Source organism: Haliotis cracherodii, unplaced genomic scaffold (assembly GCF_022045235.1).
Source record: "Haliotis cracherodii isolate W230 unplaced genomic scaffold, xgHalCrac1.p SCAF_18, whole genome shotgun sequence".
NCBI classification, from domain to species: domain Eukaryota; kingdom Metazoa; phylum Mollusca; class Gastropoda; order Lepetellida; family Haliotidae; genus Haliotis; species Haliotis cracherodii.
Window position 1 is genome coordinate 7,310,930 of NW_027266273.1, and position 15,501 is coordinate 7,326,430.

A 15,501-nucleotide genomic window follows, 5' to 3' on the forward strand; every position below is an offset into this window, starting at 1 on the left:
CACGCTTATAACGAACTGACGGATATAATGAACTGACTTTTTGGTCCCGACTACTTGCTGTAGTCATGCTGTATATGTACTTATAACGAACTACGGTTATAACGAACTAAAATTAGTAGTCCCTTTGAGTTTGTTATAACCGTAGTTTACTGTATTTACAAGTACCATCTTTTAATGTCCTTTGGTCTCCGTTTTTAAGAGAATCAATAGCCTCAGGCACTGAGAGGCAACAAGACATGACGGTCGTACATATACCATGTATGTCATTGGGTCATACATGATGGTCCTAACCTGGAATGTCAGCCTGTCACACAAGTACAGTTTTACATTATTGTCTGTGGATATGATAGACAAGTTTACAAGTGTCTTTACATGAGATTTTTGGTTTTGTTTGTTGTAACACCACACTCAGCAATATGTAAACATGGTAACAATATTAGTCTGGACCAGACAATTAAGTGATTGATATCATGAGCCTCAATCTACACAATTGGGATCAACCATGGCTTAATAAAGAGAGTCATCAGGAGATTACATATACCCCTGTTCTGCTCCAGAAACGAGCACTTCACCTGTTTTCAGTATAACTATAAGTCCATCTTGTCTTCATGAAAACAAAACAATTATTTTTAAAACAAAATCCCGAATCATTAAAGCACCAGATCACCACTGGACTCATCTGTATGGCAAGTTTCATCCGGAAATATTCAAGGACTGGAGTACTGCTCCGGAAATGAGTATTTCCCTTGTTTTAAGTATAAGTCCAAATTGTGATCATCATCATGGTCATGAAAACAAACAAAAAATGGAGAAAAAAAAGAAAATCCCAAATCATCAACCACAAGACTGATCCGTATAGGACGTTTCAACAGGAAATAGGAGTTTAGGAGTTCTGCTCCAGAAACGGAAAAAGGATGGACAGACGGAAGGACATGCTGATCGCTATATCCCATTTTTCAAAACATGGGGGATATCAACCTCTTCCTCTAAACTATCTCGTCTTGAATTATCACGTCTATCAATGCACCACACCCTGGGCCTCATAAGGCAAAGTCAATAGCAATTAGCATGTATTTATCTATGATTACAAAATAATTTACCTTGACAGGGAATAGTTATTTTTCTCAAATTGGAGTTTGCAAAGTTCTTATTTTCTTCTTCAAAGGTATGTTAACATTGCAAACCAAAGGAATTTTTACTGACATTTGCTGCAAACTTGGTGTCGAACATCAGCCTCAGAGTAGGTCAAGATACATCACTGATTAGTTATTCTGTTTCAGAATGGAACAGTGATAACAGCAATTATGGATATTTCCAGCAGCTGGCCGGGCAATCAAAACATCGTACTCAATGCACCTATTCAGAATTTCAGGTATACTGATGATACACATAATTCCAGTCACACATTACCATGGCAACTTCTCTGAGCCAGGCTGCAATAAAACATTGGGTCATTAGAGATTAATCCATGATGCAATCCTAGCTGCCCCTGGCAGGCACATTGGGAAAACATGTTATTTTGTTCAAAATTGGGATACTTTAAAGTTCTTATTTTCTTAGGTATTTAAACAAATGTTTAACCAGAGACCATATAATAGATATGGTCTGCTATAGGGTCTCTGGTTTAACACTGTATTTTGAGATTATATTCAATGCAATAATATAAAACTAAGCATTAACTAAGCATCAAAAACTCTTTTTGATTTATTGGTCTTCTTATCAGTGAAATACAAGCTATCCCTACAAAAGTCATAAAATAAGTTACGGCTGTTTAAATTAATTCTGATTTGGGAAGTTTTATCACATTTGCTGCAGGTTGGGGCCTGTGAGTAGGACTAGATGAAGACACATTGCTCGGAAAGGTCATTTTTTCTTCAAAGTTCATTAAGTTCCTCTAGCCCTCCTTCATTCTGTTTATTTAACACTAAAGTTGACAGTAACACTGTTTTTTTCTGTAAGTATGTCGATGAATAAACTCATTGTATTTTATTGATGACTGCACATTAAAAATCACTATGGAACAGTACCCTTCTTTGTTTGTTGTTAAACGCCAAACCCAGCAATATTCTAGCTATATGTTGGCGATCTGTAAATTATCGAGTCTGGACCTGACAATCCAGTGATTGACATCAAGAGCATCAATCTATGCAAATTGGAATATGATGACATGCATCAACCAAGTCAGCGAGTCGGACCACCCAATCCCGTTAGTCGCCTCTCACAACAAGCGTAGTCGCAATTTACGGCAAGCATGGGTTGCTGAAAAACCTATTCTACCCCAGATCTTCACGGGTTGAATCTGAAAGAATCAGGTGTTCTCTTTACTTCTTTTGAATAATATATAATGGAGGATCATGACTCTGGAAGTGACTCCAAGTGTTACCAATCTTGAGAATAGCATCAACTATCACAAACACAATCACTCCTTCAACATGCTCAAATATCAGATTTGGAATTGGGACTTCAACTTCAACACTGTTCAACATGTTCAACTGACCATGCTGACCCAGTGCATATCAAGACACATGTAGGACATCACAGACACTCAGTGTGCTGATCACGTCTATAGCACAAAGCAACTGTAACCATGGTAACTGGAAATGCACATTCCTAATCATGCTAATAATTCAATCAATCTTAAACCTGTTTGTTGACAAAGATGACAAATGGTAAAAGGAATGTTGCCCTAGTAACAGAAATAAAGAGACTTCAAAGTTCCAGAAGAGTAATACTGTATTCTCCGTATTAAGCACCCTGCTCCAAAAAGTGATACCTGACCAACTTCTAGACCAATCTGTAAGTGAGTGAGTGAGTTGGGATTAACGCCGCTTTTAACAATATTCCAGTTATATCACAGTGTGACAGCTTAATGTGGAAGGAAAGCCCGAAGTGATGTAGGTGTCAGACGTTTACCACTTCGGTGAAACCCACGAGCACGGGTATGGTGCTGACAAACCTGGAAACATAATCGGGGCGAACCGGGATTCGAACCCACAATCATAGGTTTCTGGCGTGCCCAAGGGACGCAACTCTGCACAGCGAATCACGGCGCCTTAGACGGCTGGGCCACCCGTGCCCCCTCCAATCTGTAAGTAATCTTTATGACCCTCAGAAAGAAAACTTACAGACCATCTTATCTTGAATTTTTAACAGTATTTTCCACAGACAACAGCAGCATAGCAGGGGTATATAATTGCCAAGTAACTATCATTAAAAATGTTTCAGTTTCATCAACATTCAAACTATAAACATGATAAACCCACATAATATATGTTCAATACAGGGTATCGAAAAAAATGAAAAAAAAATATTTTAAAAAAACCCTAGTAAACAAACTCATCCTGCTTATTGTGAATGGTATTAATAAGAGCTCCCAAATTGATAATCTTCTAAGTGCCTGGGAGCTTATCTAAGCAAATACAGTATACAATGTCAGTGTTTGAAATTAAGAGGTTCCTGGAGGTGTGCGCCCATAGTATTAGAATCTGGAGACCCCCTAAAACTTCGACTTTTAACATTAAGGCTATGACAAGGAAGCCTCGACTTCCATCATGTCCATGCTTAATATCGAACACTATACTTTATAGTTAACAGGGTTCATTTCTAACTACATCTACAAACTATGAAGCCACTGTACCTCTTGGAATACTTGTGCATCATACATCCGTATGGCTGCCAGGTGCTGTATCCTGGGAACCTGCCATCACTCAGCAGCCATGTGCACGAGTCATTCCCTGTAGGGAGGAAATAAGTGGGCCTCCTTGTTAGGAAATCTTGCTGAATCACAGGCAATACAAGTCTGACATTGTCACATAAAACTAAAATGTCAAACATGTAGATATTAGACATTTACTGATTTGGTAAGGTGAGATGAAATGTGGTTTAAACATGTTAACGTCTCATTAAAGATCAATTCACTTGTACAGTGACATGCATGTGTGTGTGCGTTCGTGGCTGTATTTACTATTCTGGACTTATGCTAGTAAAGCGCCAGCCCACAGAGAAACTGTCTGCAGTTTAACATGGACAATCCACTTGGACATGATATACCAACTCCCAGCCAGTCCTTGTTTCTCCCCTCAATGCTAAGCACGAGGCAGGGTAACATCAAGTACCATCTTATTACGTCTTTTTAAATGAGGTGACCTGGGGATCAAACTCCTAACATTCTGCTCTCTGGGCAGATGCTCTATTTTCTACACCATGGAGGTCACATGGACATGATAGATTACAGCATGTGCCGCTGTAACAGAAATCTGCCAATACAAATATATATATACTCATCTGGCTAATATCCATGATATCCATTCAAACATCATTCACATAACTTTCCATGCATTATACATGTCATATGTAACTGATGAGCAGTAACCATGGTTACACACTTGCTTCATACATGATACATCTACTTCACCATGTTCACATTTACTTACATAGGATTACAGTGAAGTCATTTATATCATTAACATGATCTATTTCTCAAATTCAAATTCAACCAAGAAATTCTTCCTGATCATGCTTATATTTCAAAAAGTAAAATTAGTTTCCGAACAGAATGAAACAAGTTATGCATCTTACACGTTACATTCTCAAGTCACTCCTTTGTCGCAAAATGGCCAAAACATTGTAGATGCAACATTAACAAACTCACTCTCGTAGCTCCTATAACAAATGGCTCCGGCATAGTCATAACTAGATTAGGAGTCATTTGGCATATGAATATATAAAGTAAAACAGACTTTTTTCTTTGTTGATAATATACTTGAACAATGAAGTAATGTGGGATCAATTAACTGACTCAGTGACTGACATAGAGTGACAACAATTTTAGGAGCTGTTCCAAACTTTTTTCATTGGTTTGTCATCAATAGCCTATGGTTTGTTAAAAAACATTACAGGAAGGAAAGAATGAAAACATATAATCCCAACACATCATAACATTAATAATTTCCACTGGTTCTCCAACATAGTTGCATGATTACAATAAAACTTGAAACAACTCTGCCTAACTTTTTATGACATTATTGTAACCATTACTATGATTAGTTGCCATGGTTACAACTAGTTTGTTTTCGTATTCTGTGTGTTAAAATACCATGATATATAGTGACAGTGAGACCCTGTTTCTGTGTAATTGCAGGATCATGAATATGACATTGTTTATAAGGGTCTCGTCCTCCACATAAAATACAGTTAATCACTGATTGTATGCAAATGTTTCATGATACACTGGTAAGATGGACAGTGCTAAATTCAGTAGTGGTCATGGGCCTGGAGCCTTCTGGTTATGGCTTTTAAATATGACCCTTCAATGTATTATTTTCACATCAGGCCTATCATCATGAAAAGGGTATCTTGAACAAGTTAACTTTCACCTATAACTTTGAACTACTTTGAAGTATGTTTGTTTTTACTTCACTCAACAATATTTCAACTGTTTCTGTTTATTACTTTCACAAGTTAGAAAAACAGTGTGAGTGAGTGAGTGAGTGAGTTGGATTTAACGCTGCTTTTAACATTATTCCAGTTATATCCCGGCGTGTCAGCTTAATGTGGGAGGGAGATGTTCACTAATTCAGTATATTTTAACTCCCTTGCATCCAGTCTATTGCAGTATTGGGTATTTTTACACGAGCAGATATTTTTATACACAAAAGGGCTACCAATCGCTTATTGTAACTGAGACATGAATCACTGTTGTGAACTTATGTGAAATTGTTGGGACACCAAATCAGGAGAAGAAAATTAGAGTCACCTGAAACAACATTTTAAGCAGAATCGTTTTTTTAAGTGTCTACCCATTGGTTTTAGTATACCCAATAGACTGGATCCAAAAATAAAAATATATCGAATACCCAAAGAAAACTATCAAATACCTTATGTGAATGATAGCATGGGAAAGACTTCCGCCAGTATCCCCCTCCAAATGTTATATATATTTACTAGGGCTGCTATGATTCACTCACGTATTCAGTGAATCAAACCATATCCATTCATGAATGGAATTCATTATTCGTGGCCACTAGAAATAGAATCAAATATTTATGAATATGCAATCATGTGCATTTACATATAATCCCGTACCTAAAAATATCCATAAGAACATATTATATGCATAGATTTCTTCAAAGACAACACTCTTATAATATTTTATTTGACAGTATTGTGGTCTCTGGTCATTGTCGCATTTGAGCAGATATTAGCCTAGTACCTGGATAATTGCAGTGTATAAATGTATAATATTTTAATAACTAACAAACCATGTCATATAATTTATGTTATTTTTTCACTGAATGTAACAATTAATAAATCAACCGCTGACTTGTTATTGTATTTATTATTTCATACTATCTATTCGTTACCCTATATTTGAGATACAAATCGTAATCGCCTCATAGTCTATTCGTTGCTTGCAGCCCTAATATTTACATATAGCATGTTTCTTCCAGCTATATATATTTTAGGGGCATACGGGCAGAAGTCTTAGCATAACGTGAGTTAATAGTCCTAGTCTACTCAACAATACTCAATGCCTTAATTTTGCTTAAACAATTATCTGGAGCCCTGATTGGACACATAGCCTATTTGTCAACTAGTCTACAACATGTTCAATACATATTTGATTCAATTATTTGACATAATTGATTCAATTATTTTATTCGTTTATATTCAACACAGTTTCTGAAACTTAATGTTGCGATGTACATGCGTTATTTTCTTTAACATAAGTCACGAAAACATGTGACGATTTGGAAGCGAAGAAACGTGATGCGACATGCATGTGCTTTTGCCTGTCACGAAACAAGCCAGTGTCAAGTGCAGGGACCACAAACACCCGTTTTAACTTGGCCAGAGATCTAAAATGCAATACACAACACCTACCCTTAACGAAACAGAGTGACTGACCACGGTAGTCTTTTTGACAGCATAGCATTCGTCATTGACGACAATGCGAGAAAAACAACAAATGAGGTACTCGGAAGAGGAATTGAAACAGTGATGAGAAATTGCATTATTAAATACTTACCGAATTTGAGATGTAAAACACCATGGTACAGGATAAATCCCGATACCATGAGAAAAGCAGCAATTTTAGCATTTTCTACGTTCAGGTAATGTGTAATTTCGTGTGTCGATGTGCTTCTTTCCGCCATATTTCCCCCATGTCTCGCTGGCTCTCGTCTTATGTACGAGACTTCATGCAAGGTGAATTCCATAAAGCGCGCGTAAAATATACACTTCCAAAAAAAACAAAAAAGACCAATTGTTTTCAGAATTCGAATATTCAGATTTCTTTCTATTTGAAATTTTGTGGAAATCAAATTATTATAATAAATAGGTATAGCATGGAGATTGATTTTCATTTACGTTGTCAGTTTTGTTGACGCGCGCACACACACACACACACACACACACACACGCACACACACACACGGAATGAAATACAATTTCGCACCCCACTTCTATCAGTCGTGTTGTCTTGCAATGAAACATGACAAAAATGACAGTCCATCAATGAGCGAGTGAGTGAGTTGGGTTTAACGCCAGTATTCCAGTTATATCGCGGCGTGTCAGCTTAATGTGGGAGGAAAGCCAGAAGTGATGCAGGTCTAAGACGTTTACCACTTCGGTGAAACCCACGAGCACGGGTATGGTGCTGACAAACCTGGAAACATAATCGGGGCGAACCGGGATTCGAACCCACAATCATAGGTTTCTGGCGTGCCCAAGGGACGCAACTCTGCACAGCGAATCGTTGGACTCGAACCCCAACCCTAAACCCGGAATATTAGGTCCGTCGCTTAGTATTATCTAAAATCAACATAAAATGTTGAATTGTTGCAATTTGAAAACAAAAATCATTATTAGTGCACAGTAGACAGTATAGTTTATTGAATTGTCGTTTTTTGAAATCCTTCACATTTAGCCAATTATTGTCCCCGAAGATGAGGTTATAGGCATGGCGTTCCACATCGCCAGCCGCAGTCTGTTGGGTTCCGCGGCATCAGTGTAGTCGAGACAGTCAGCGTACCACGCCCCCACCCCACGCAAGTTATACTGGAACGCCACCATGTACTTCAGGGAAAGACTCTGGACATCGTCGTACCAAACCTGGTACTGGATGTTGCTTGCAGGATCCTGTGTGGTAGACAATGAGTGAGTGAGTATGGTATTACGCCGCTTTTAGCAATATTCCAGCAATATCACTGTGGGGGACACCAGAAATGGGCTTCGTTGTAGACAATGAATACTATGTTTTTGTTTAAATTTTAAAAAAAGCTTGAACAAACACTTACGAGAGAACGATGGAATTATACTTCATCACGTCATTTTAAAACACGATCTTAAATTTAGTCTGTCCCTATGCCAAACATTAGATACTTGTAACCTATGCTTCTCCGGAATATCCGTTTTTTCCTGTATTACGCCGCACTAATTCCAGCTATATGATGGCGGTTTGTAAATAATCGAGTCATGATCAACCAATCCAGTGATTGACATCATGACATGTATCCACTAAATCAGCGAGTCTGACCACCCCATCCTGTTAGCCGCATCTTACGACAAGCATAGGTTGCTGAAGACCAATTCTTCGGAAGATTTGAAATGAGCTGGCATAGAAACGGACTTCCATTGAATTTGGATTAGTGAGTTGGTGAGTGAGTGAGTTGGGTTTAATGCCGCTTTTAACAGTGTTCCAGTTATATCGCGGCGTGTCAGCTTTATGTGGGAGGAAAGCCCAAAGTGATGCAGGTCTCAGACGTTTATCACTTCGGTGAAACTCACGAGCACGGGTATGGTGCTGACAAACCTAGAAACATAATCGAGGCGAACCGGGATTCGAACCCACAATCATAGGTTTCTGGCGTGCCGAAGGGACGCAACTCTGCACAGCGAATCGCGGCGCCTTAGACGACTGGGCCATCCGTGCCCCGAATTTGGATTAGTAAGTGTGGGTTGTCTGCTATTGACGTCACATGCTACGGGTGAGGGAATGAGTGAGTGAGTGAGTGAGTGAGTGAGTGAGTGAAAGGGTGGGTGAGTGAGTAAATGAGTTAGCAAAGTTCCAGCAATATCAGGGCGGGAGGACATTAGAAATTAACATCACCTACGTGGGGATTCGAACCCGGACCTTCGGCGTGATGTGCGAACGTTTAACCACTTGGCTACCCTACCGCCCCCTTACACGCCATCGTCGATTCCTCTAAATATCTAATGGTCATTCCTGGTGTCCCTCGATGTAATAAATGAGCGCGTTATCAATATTATCAAGTTTTATTTGATTATGCAATATGAGTAACGCATCTTAATCCATAAAATACCCGATCCATAAATTGTTTTCAGTAGTATACAACAGGAGAAAGTGTCTCTGTCCGTGAAAACGATTGCGTCTGTTGTGGGCAACAGGAGGAACAGTGCATCCTCTTCAGTCTTATGTCTTAGGGCTCCGTACTGTTTTGGCTAGACAAATGTATTGGCTAATGATAAATAATAAATATCTTCTGATACGAAGAGCTCTCTTTTTTAATCTTCTCACAGAGAGGGTGACACAATCAGAAAGAATGATTTATAGTGAGTGAGGGAGTTATATATATAGCGCCGTTTTGAGGAATATTCCAGTTATATCAGGGCATGTCAGCTTAATGTGGGTGGAAAGCCCGAAGTAATGCAGACGTTTACTACTTTGGTGAAACCCACAAGAAATGGTATAGTGCAAGCAAACCTAGAAACAATCGGGGCAAATCAGGATTTGAACCCACGATCATATATTTTTGGCGTGCCGAAGGGACGCAACTCTGCACAGCGCATTGTGGCGCCTTAGACGACTGGGCCACCCGTGCATCCTGATGATTTATATGAATCGAATAGACATTTGTACGGTGGCCCATAAGGGACATGGAGTCTCTTTTTCAATATTTTGATATTTCACATACTGTTATATCGTAACCTTTTGCAAATTAACACGATTTGTCATACAAATATGTGATAAATCATGTATAAAGAAGATATTGAATCGCTGAAAAGTGAAGCGAAAATGTCAAAAACCAAAGCGAAAATGTCAAAAACTAAAATGAAAATACAGAAAACTATTTCCACCGCGGTGAAAACTATTTCCACCGCGGTAGAAATAGTTTTCTTGAGTTTTTCAAGTTTCCTTTCTCCATATTTTCCACCGCGGTGGAAAGTCACGTGACAATGATAACCTCGTTTTGGAGTGACGGCCATTTTGTACCTGCTCCACAAACATTAAGATGATTATTCCTGAAAACTACATGCCTTTTGGCTCAGAATCCACAGACAGAGATGAACTAATTGAACGTTATTTTCATTTAGGCTTCTCTTACAAAGAGATTAGCATGTTTTTATGTGTCCTTCATGACATAAATGTGAGCGTTAGACACTTAGAGAGAATTCTGCGACATCTACAGCTGACTCGAAGAAAGTTTAAAGATGATGTAGATACTGTAATTGGCGCCATTGAACAAGAACTCCGAGGCAGTGCTTTCACTCTGGGTTACCGATCTATGCATAGACGATTGCACCAGGTACATGGGATTGTCACTGACAGGGAAACTGTCCGTTCAGTATTGAAGATATTGGATTTTGATGGTGTATTGTCAAGGAGTCAGAGGAGACTGAGACGACGAGATTATAGTGTGAAAGGTCCCAACTATCTCTGGCACATTGACGGGTGGGATAAATTGAAACCATACAGTTTCAGTGTACATGGTTGCATCGATGGGTTTTCAAGGAAAGTTTCACCGTCAAACAAAAACCCTTACGGAATATGTACAAACTTTGTCAGTATAATTATGTCATTGAGAGGGATTCCTTACGTTATACGGGCAGATAGAGGCACAGAAAATGTTAACGTAGAAATAATGCAAGAGTGTCTCAGGGAATCGTTTGGCGACAGCAGAGCCCGCCTTCAAGCTACTTTTTTGTATGGGAAGTCAACGGCTAATCAGAGGATCGAAGCATGGTGGAGTAAGTTCAAGCTACTGTGACGTTTTGTCACTACAGAGAAAATCATTCGGTTATGTATTTCACTATTCTGCTTTTTGTTATATGTACAACTTCACATGATGTGGAGAGCTATCTGTTTTCTTCAAAGCTTTGTTACCCATCAAGTTGAATTGTGTGTTGCCTAGTCCAAAATAACGTCTGGTTTTGAATTTGATGAACCAGCGTGCGTGCAATCACATAAAATATACTAGTAGTCATACCAGAGTCCACAGCTGACACGTACATGATGAGTGTCCCTACTATGCATTGAGGTTTTCAACTTTCCGGAGTCACGGGATTATTGTCATGTGCAGAGGCTCCGGTCCATCAGCTGATTGAAATTAAATTCACGTAGGTTATATATACAAACTAATCTAGACTTGCCAAACATTATAGACTTGCATGGGCTGTATTTGATATATATTTGTATCAGGGTCTGTAAGACAGACTAGTTTCCTATTACTATGCTTGCTATACGATGTTTGCAAGTTGCAAATGCGTCTCGTGTAGATTGCACAACCGCCCGGTTATCAAATAGTCCCTGACATCCCAACTGGTGAATCTTTTCCCAAGTTATATTCACACACAGTGTTAACTAGTTGATCAAAATCTTTTCAATGTGTTGGAATAGTGAAACTACTTCAACCGATAACTATATTGTTGTATTATGAAGTAAATATGACCTCCATATGTGTTAACACATTTCAGTTTCAGACGACAGGTGAAATAGATCTTATTCCGATAGTAACCACCGTTGCGTCTGGGCAAAGGTAACTTACAATAATACGTGTGTCAGTTTGTAACGCCAACGGCTCGCATTTGTGTTCACCCTTGAATTGTAAGACCTGTTTGGGATTTTACATTTGAATAATAAGACCTGCTTGGAGGTTTTACATTTGAATTAAAATACCTGTTTGGGGTTTCACATTTGAATTAAAAGACCTGCTTGGAGGTTTCACATTTGAATAATAAGACCTGCTTGGAGGTTTTACATTTGAATTGTAAGACCTGTTTGGGGTTTTACGTTTGAATAATAAGACCTGCTTGGAGGTTTTACATTTGAATTGTAAGACCTGTTTGGGGTTTTACATTTGAATAATAAGACCTGCTTGGAGGTTTTACATTTGAATTAAAGACCTGTTTGGCGTTTTATATTTGAATGATAAGACCTGCTTGGAGGTTTTACATTTGAATTGTAAGACCTGTTTGGGGTTTTACATTTGAATGGTAAGACCTGCTTGGGGGGTTTACATTTGAAGTGTAAAACCTTCTTGGAGGTTTTGCATTTGAACTGTTAGGTCTGCTTGAATTGTATAAACATTCTTTTAATATGTATCTATAGTTGCATTTTTGACTGCTTATAAGTTACAATATTTTACACATGAAACTTCCATGACGCGAATCAACCTACAACCTCACATATCATGTTTAGTATGGACAGGCAATGTTCTCTCTCTTGGCCACCGTACCGGGGCAGGTGTGAGTGAGTTTGTTTGCTTTTACGCAGCCTTTAGTAATATTCCAGCAATATCACGGCGGGGGACACCAGAAATGGGCTTCACACATTGTACCCATGTCGGGAATCGAACCCGCGTCTTCGTCGTGACGAGCGGGACAGGTGATGAAAGAGTATTCAATCTGACTCCTGACGTTGTCTTTCTCTCCCAGCAGTCATCGTATTTGTTATATACCGCGACTACTGGTAAACATCGGAGGCCTGCATCACGTTGGGCTTTCCTCCCACATTAGGCAGACACGCTGTTTTGTAACTGGAATACTGCTCAAAACCGCGTTACATCCAACTCACTCACTCTAGTTTGTTGTGGTATTTCTTGCATTTAGATGGTTCATAATTCAGTTGAAATATTCTTCCTCGGTTTTGGTGGCAAAAAAACGTCTATCTCGGGAAAAGGCCTCGTCCCTTTAGACTTTTCCCGCGTTCGAGGTTTTAAATCCTCAACAAAATCCGGGGGCGGTCAGGTAGCCTAGTGATTAAAGCGTTCGCTCGTCACGCCGAAGACCCGGGTTCGATTCCCGACATGGGTACAATGTGTGAAGCCCATTTCTGGTGTCCCCCGCCTTGATATTGCTGGAATATTGCTAAAAGCGGCGTAAAACCATACTCACTCACTCAACAAAAACCGAGAAGAGTTTTAACTGTAACTTAAAATATGAAAAGTATATACCTGCAAGTTTTATTAAACATAAACTGTAAACAAACAAAATAAACCTGAAAATATTAACTATGATAATAATAGTCTATAAATTTGTTTTAGTAGTTGAACATATTTTTTTAGTATGGTCGTAAGGTAATATTTAAAATAACATACAATTACAGTGAGCAGTACATCTGGATAAACTACATGTCAATAGTGTGTTTGATATCGTATATTGAGTGCAATTGCTACTACAGTTTCCCGGGGACATAATTTAACAAGGCCACCGATTGCCACGCCCCACGTTATACACAATTGAGTAGTACAACTATTATGGTTTTTTTCCATTTACAGGTAGATCATTAACACTAGACAACAAGATGATGTATTTTGGTACAAATACATGTTTTATAATTAATAGCAGTAAAACATGTTCTACACCAATTAATTTGTCGTCAATGGCACCCTTGGAATCCCTTATTTCATTTTGAAATATATATCGTCAATGCAAGAGAATAACCAGTCTAGATTATCCGCCGAAACAGATTCTATTTAGGCCTAAAGGCCAAAAATAGCTGTGAAAATTATATGAATGGACCACTGAATATCAGCGAGGACACCCGCAATTCAAGTAAATCTATCTTATCAGCAGTTGAAAAATATTTCAGATTATTTTGCGGGAATCCGATTCAGTCTGTCGAAAGTCTGTGACTGATGTGGTTCAGGTGACACATGTACACAATGTGAATAACATTTCAAGGAAGGTTAAAGGAAAGAATATAAGCACCCACGTCTATACGTTTGAAATTGTAGGCCGGGTAAGGGGGATCAATTTGTCTGTTCACTTTTGAAAACTCAACTAAACTTTTGATATAATCTTTATCTTAAGACTAAGTGCTCAAGTTGCGTTTAACGACGCTTTGAACAGTAGTCCAGTTATATCAGGGCATGTCGGCTTGATGTGGGACGAAAGCCCGAAGTGATGCAGGTCTTAGACGTTAGAATTACGGCGCCTTTGACGACTGGGCCCCCCGTGCCCCGATTTTAGGATCCTATTGAGGTCGCGATGTCAGGTGGTCTTACATTCTAGTGCTTACCAAGGAGACACAGCGAACACTCTTTTCTATATTGACTGGGGACGATTGGGTTGTTAGTTGGTTTGTTGTTTAACGCCGCACTCAGCAATATTCCAGCTATATATCGGCGGTCGACGATTGGGTAGCTTGGTGGTCAAAGCGTTCGCTCGTCAAGAGAAGACCCGGTTTCGATTCCCAACATGGGTAAAATGTGTGAAGCTCCTTTCTGGTGTCTACTGCCGTGATATTGCTGGAATATTGCTAAAAGCGGCGTAAAATCATACTCACTCACTATTTTGACTGTAACACTTACAAGACTTAATTTCAATTATTTAAATTGTTTTCAATGACAAAACAATTAATTCCCCTTTCAACATCGTTTAACTGTTGTCTTAAAGGACCGACGAATTGACAAGTTCGCATCACTTGAAGCCTAGAAGAGCAACCCTTCTGGCACTTGTCGTAAGAGGTGACTAACGGGATCGGTTGGTCAGGCTCACTGACTTGGTTGAAGTATGTCATCGATCCCAATTGCGTGAATCGTTGCTCATGATATTAATCACTGGATTGTCTGGTCCTGACTCGATTATTTACAGACCGCCGTCATATAGCTGGAATATTGCTGGTTGCGGCGTTAAACAACAAACCAAACAACCATGCGGAATATTTGCTGTGAAGAGTCTGTGAAGAGGTATGACATCAAAGCCTGATGGTGTTTGCGCTGCTCAATGTTCACAAATCTACCTCCGAACCCGTACGAGCCCAACGAGCTACATAATGGTGTGTATGTTCACTGATGTCACATTCACACCACCAGTTCGAATCATTCAGGTGAAATGGCCAAACGGGGCGGGCAGGTAGCAAAGTGGTTAAAGCGTTCGCTCGTCACTTCGAAGACCCGGGTTCGATTCCCGACAGGGGTAAATGTGGGAAGCCAACATTTATGGTGTCCCCCGCCGTGATATTGCTTGAATATTACTAAAAGCGGCGTTAAACCATACTCACTCTATCACTCACTCACTGAAATGGCCAAAATATAAAAAAATATGAAGAGGATGCTAATTAGGTTTTATTTAAGGTAAAATCAGTAAACGTTAACATGCTATTGACAGTGATCAGTATATATGGATAAATCGAATAGTTTTAAGGTTAAGGACTGAAGTCAACAAACAACTTAAACATGAGGCATCGGACCGAAATTCCGGCGAACAAATGATGTTTTATTTAGTAATCCCAAATCAACTCCTTACGCTCTCACGGAT

At 39.2% G+C, this 15,501-nt stretch overlaps 1 protein-coding gene across 4 annotated transcripts in view; it reads right to left on the minus strand.

The window, feature by feature from the left end:
- LOC139465732 (N-acetylneuraminate (7)9-O-acetyltransferase-like) overlaps positions 1-7,160 on the minus strand; it is a 50,817-nt gene extending 43,657 nt beyond the window's left edge. For all 4 annotated transcript variants that reach the window (XM_071247562.1, XM_071247559.1, XM_071247560.1 and 1 more), the window contains exons 1-2: positions 7,028-7,160; positions 3,638-3,734 (exon numbers count right to left, since the gene is read on the minus strand). In XM_071247562.1, the coding sequence (XP_071103663.1) occupies positions 3,638-3,734; positions 7,028-7,154 (224 nt within the window). In that variant the 5' untranslated portion in view covers positions 7,155-7,160. The remainder of the gene's footprint in view (positions 1-3,637; positions 3,735-7,027) is intronic.
- Positions 7,161-15,501: the final 8,341 nt, after the last annotated feature.